Here is a 5,372-nt window from a genome sequence, read left to right on the forward strand (position 1 = left end):
AGAAGGAGACGGATAATGGGGGTATCAGTGGACATAAAGACAGCTTTTCCCCGCTAATGGTACAGACAGAGAGTCCCTCGCATTTTGGGGCAGGACACTTGCAGAGTCTGGCCCTGTCGGGACTTCACAGTCAGCAGTTCTTTAACCCGCTGAACTCCGGCCAGCCCCTGCTGTTCCACCCTGGGCAGTTTGCTATGGCGCCGGGGGCCTTCCCAGCCATGGGCATGGGACACCTTCTGGCCTCAGTATCAGGAGCGAGCGGTTTGGAGAATGGCAGTCTGCCCGTGCAGGCAGCAGGCAGCGCTCTGAGCTCGTTCCCCTTCCATCTGTCTCAGGTGAGACATTCTCTTACTTAAAAATGTTCACTTATTCCTGCGCTAGTAGGCTAATGTGCGTCTCGCCCGTGCTGAATGGGTCAGCGTTTGAAGTTTGAAGCAGGCTGTAATCCAGTTCGTTTAATGGATAACAATGGATGACTGCGAAGCGTGGAGGCTGTCAGAAGAGACATCACTCTTTGTCCAAACTGTCCTTATGGTTAGCATGTAGTCCGCTCACGATGTACCAGTTCAGAGTTAGAGATTAACCTGTAGCCTACTGTTTAACTGTTTTTAATAAACTGCTTAAATGCTTCTAAAAACTGGCCATTAATAATACCTTTATTGGTGCATTAAAAAGTTCTGATGATAATATCTATAAAGTAATTTCTGTGTGCTTTCTTTCTTATTTTTTCTTAAAATGTAGTTTTAAGAGTTTTAAATATCTGAAAGGGTGCGCAGAGAGAAGTCTACTTTTGTTAGGAATTCGATAGTATCACCTAATACCTGTGTGACGGACAGGTCACATGCCTGACACTAACCCTATCTGTCTCTATCTGCCTGTCTCTCCTTTGGAGCCTGTTGCTAACAGATGTCTTTTATATTGCAGGGCATTCCCATGCCGCCCTTCGGTGGGCTCTTCCCGTATCCGTACACCTACATGGCTGCAGCAGCCGCGGCAGCCTCCGCCCTCCCCACCAGCAGCTCCGCCTCGCCTCTTTCCAGGAACCCGTTCCTGAGCGGCTCACGCCCCCGGCTGCGTTTCAACCCCTACCAGCTCTCTGTGTCTATTCCTCAAAGCACAAACCTCCTCACCACCGGACTACCAGGAGGCCTGAACCTCTCATCGGAGTCCTCGAAATCCGGCAGCAGGGAGACAAGTCCCGTGCCCGATCAGCTTAACCACAAAGCCGGGTCCAGCCAGAGGAACGGCTCTCCCAAAACGACGCTGAAGGAATCCATTAACGAACTCCAGAACATTCAGAGACTAGTCAGCGGCCTGGAGAGCCAGCGTGAGGCGTCCTCACCCAGGGATTCGCCAAAGTGATGGAGCGTCCCCGAACCTATCCAGGGCATGACTTGAATTGCCAGAGGATGTTAAGTGGCTCTCTGAAGGATGTTGGTGTACTTTTGTTTTTACGCATGGGCGATCACAGTGGCAATATCAAACAAGAGAAAAACTAACAACCAAAATGCTCTGTTGGATAAGAATTAACTGGGTGCTCTTGTTGTGGAAACTTGAACAGATCTAGAAAATGCTGCGAAGACAATCTGAAATAGCCTGTAGCCTAACGGAACGGACCCAACGCAACAGTTGCTGACAACCTCATCAATCCTCATCATGGAAAGAAAAACACAAAAAACAAAAACAAAATGCAACTTTGGCAGAATGTCTTTAGAAGGTGAAAATATCCCTGCTGGCCACAGAGTCATGGAGAGACATCGTTCAAACGACACTTGTAAACTTTAAATCAACCAAGCTACGTCCCCCAAAAAAAAAGAAAAAAGAAAAGAAAAGAAAAAAAGTGTATTTCAAAAAGGGATTGAGAAGACAGCCTGTGGGCTGCTTATGATATCCCACAGACAGTTAAACGTGAACTATTTATGTAATTAAAAGAAAAGTAATTCTGTAAATAAGCTATAAGGATCCAATAATATGCAAATTGGTAATAATTTATTCAAAGCTGTACATTTGCGTGTACATAATATTTAGAGTTTAACTCATTGCCTTTTTCATTTTACATGAGCGTATATTGTAAATGAAAGCTACTTAATAGCGCTTGTTGGGTTGAAGCAGAGACGTCTGCCTGTGTCGCGCGATGAAAGCGCGTGCCACCGCCGCGTGGTAGCCAGGGGCTGGAAGACGCTTCGCGCGAGGAGGCCGTCAGCCTCGCAGCGAGCTCGAGGGGCGCGCGCAGGGCTTGGAGAGCCCCGGGTGGTTTCACTCTCAGCACGGAAGAGCGCGACAGTCCTCCACACGGGGCCAGAACTCAGTATGAGCGTGGTGCGTTTGCTGGGTGTCAAATTTTTTGTTGTTGTTGTTGAATTCTATCACAGTTTCAATAAAATGTGTTGAAATAATAGCGTCGTTGCACTAGCTTTGTTATAGGTTAAGGTTATTATTATTATTATTATTATTATTATTATTATTATTATTATTATTAATAATAATAATAATAATAATAATAATAATAATAATAATAATAATAATAATAATAAAGGCTATTAGTCTAACCAAGATTGCTTGCCAAATAATCCATCAAACATTGTAACAATGACGCAATGTTGCTTTAAAAATAACGTAACACTAAGCCCTCCAACTATTAAAACCAGTTATTTTATCTTCGTTTTCTCAAGATTAGTCTACTGAGAAAAAGGAGAGAGGAAAAACTCACACCATCTGCGATTATCGTACATATGTGAGACGTTTTCCGGACGTTTTCTTAAATGGAATATTCTGGCAGCTTGAACATTCACTGCAAGTCACCCTTAAACTAGGCAACAGCCTGGGCTGCACACATGTCTGCAGGGCCGACCAAGCGTGAATAATAAGCCCCAGGCTAGTGCGCCCTCTGCCGTCCTCACATTTACGTCCCGTCGGTTTTTTAAACTACGAACCGCTTTATATTATTTCGACAAAAGCACGACAAAACTTTAATATGAATTTACCAATTAAATGTTTCAATTTCTCAGTGTTTCATCATCGTTAAGGTTTTATTTTTGCAATAACAGCACTATCGGAGCTACAATAATAGCAAAGTAACAATAATATTATTATTATTATTGATATTTGCTGTTTAATGTTGCTTAAACATTAATAACAGTATAATGATAAGCATCCTATAATCAAAAGCGTATACGTTTTCCATTTATTCGGTGTTTTGGTGACAGGCCTATATAGTTTCGGTCATAATATAGTGGCTTTGCAATAATTAACTTTAGAAGTCTTTCTATTTTACAGTGTTTAGCGGTATATAGTTTCGGTCATAATATAGTTGCTTTGAAACTGGCAAGTTGCAATCACAGAATCATGGCGTATATTTAATTTTGTCTGTCCTGAGAGAATAGAACAGACACATAATCATGAACGGGATAAAGAATTTAGCGAGAGAGAGAGAGAGGGAGAGAGAGAGAGTGTGACTATGTGTGTCGTGTGGGGTCGGGGGGAGGGGGTTGGGTGGATAATTTTGGGAAACGGACAAGTTCCGTATAATGGTGAAAGGGTTAACGGCCGCAGCTTGAAGCACAGGGAGGATGGGAGCTTGGACGCCTAACCACTCTGGCAGCAGACAGTCCTTTGTCCGGCCACCGGCGCCTGTCTCCTGCCCGCCGGCCACTCTGCCTCCCTCCACTCGCCTACAAAGGCGCAGGTCCCGAGAGCTCCTAATTAGAGATGCCCCTCTTCTGTGCTTCTTTTCTTTTCCGTGCAATAACCGCACGTCCCCGTTTTTGTTAAGGGGCAATTGTTGAAACTGTTATCTTCAATTAACTGAAAGAAAGCGAGTCGACCTTACTATTTGTCCCAACTAATTAGTCAGTGATCAATCAATAGGTTGCAGTGAGGGGTAAGGATCGTCGCAGATTGTTCTATTGGTTTATTTTCTTTGTTTTTGACATAAGGCAGTTGTTTTTACATTTTTTGTTGGGCTACGTCGAATCTGGGGAGAAGACTAGGCTACAAAAATGTAGCATGGCGGATGAGGTTAAACTCGCTCGCTCCTTCTTTCACAAACTAAGCATTGATAATGTACGTTTTCTCACAGTATTCGTATCGATTCATTATCTGCAGCGACTGAAACAGAACACTAAGTGGATTTGAAAAGCTACGAAGCCACTGAAGAATCCTGATATCACCCCATTCTCTACAACTCCAAATCCCTGTAAAAGAAGCATGATTATTCTCACCATCCCAGCACAGGCTATAGCCTAAACACACGTCTCACGTCCATATAATTCAGAATCTTTTGTGTGGCCTACCGTTTGCGTCAGGGCAATATGATTAAATCCGAGCGATGAATTAAGTAAGGATTATAGTCAAGGAAGACTTCTCTGACGACTTGGGTCTCTTTATAATAAAGTGACTAATAACTACAAATTGGTCTAACGCATGGCTAAGTTCTACTGTTCTCTTTACATAGGCTCTTTACAAACTTCTGTCTTAAATGTCAACTGGTACTAAAAATGCTGAATTGTTTTTAATTTATAAAAGCCTTTACAAAAAAGAAGGAATTCCACGAATAACTCTGCAATTAAATGATTAATAATTAGAAGAAATACAGCAGATCTTTCTTTAGAGCCTCGTGATCACCTGCAACATTTACTGGAGAGTGCACACACTTTTCCACAGGCACAAAAAGACGTGCGAACTGAAACCGAACACTCATTTGGCTATCTAATGAAATTTCCACAACAAACCCGGAATATTTGTTTTATAGTACAGGTAAATGCCAAACGAATGAATGAATGTCAACATAAATCGACACTAAACTATCGTTGTAAAAAAAAGATCGAATCGATTTTAAATAGGAGTCGCAAGATTTAAATACTCAAAGCCGCCGTCCTGTTCATTTAAATGTTTTTAAGGAAATACCATTCGTTTCACACCAGTATATGCATGCATGTACGTGTATATGCAGTATATGCAGTAATATCCATGTTTTAAAAATGCTGTTCAGAATCCCTCCTGAACACCATTTTTAAATGGTGTTTTTTTATTTTCAGGTCTAGGAAACATGAAAGCGCTGCACGCTCTTTAATGATAAGAGCTCACAAAAATCAGCATAAAATTGGATTGGTCATACAAGCCTATTTTAGTATTAGTTTTCTTTGTACTGAAAAGGGAGCCTAAATCCACCACTTTTGTTTTTCAAAGTAACACTAGGGGACACAGCAGTTACCCACGTCAGTGAAAACAAGTTGGAGATGAACGCGCTTAAGCAGATATAACGTCAGGGCCTACTTTGATATTTTATTCATCTCTGTTCGATCTTATAGGTCAGTTTAGCAAACCCCGTTCATGCTGCGAGTTTTAGTGTGTATGTGGGTTATTGTACCTGT

General features: G+C 42.2%; 1 protein-coding gene across 1 annotated transcript in view; it reads left to right on the plus strand.

Annotated features, from left to right (window-relative positions):
* Positions 1-2,396, plus strand: part of tbx2b (T-box transcription factor 2b) — an 8,901-nt gene extending 6,505 nt beyond the window's left edge. The window contains exons 6-7 of the mRNA XM_026997731.2: positions 1-335; positions 925-2,396. The exon at positions 1-335 is cut by the window's left edge and continues 255 nt beyond it. Coding sequence (XP_026853532.2) covers positions 1-335; positions 925-1,362 — 773 coding nt within the window. The 3' untranslated portion in view covers positions 1,363-2,396. The remainder of the gene's footprint in view (positions 336-924) is intronic.
* The last annotated feature ends 2,976 nt before the right edge of the window (positions 2,397-5,372 follow it).

Source organism: Electrophorus electricus, chromosome 15, assembly GCF_013358815.1.
Source record: "Electrophorus electricus isolate fEleEle1 chromosome 15, fEleEle1.pri, whole genome shotgun sequence".
Taxonomy (NCBI): domain Eukaryota; kingdom Metazoa; phylum Chordata; class Actinopteri; order Gymnotiformes; family Gymnotidae; genus Electrophorus; species Electrophorus electricus.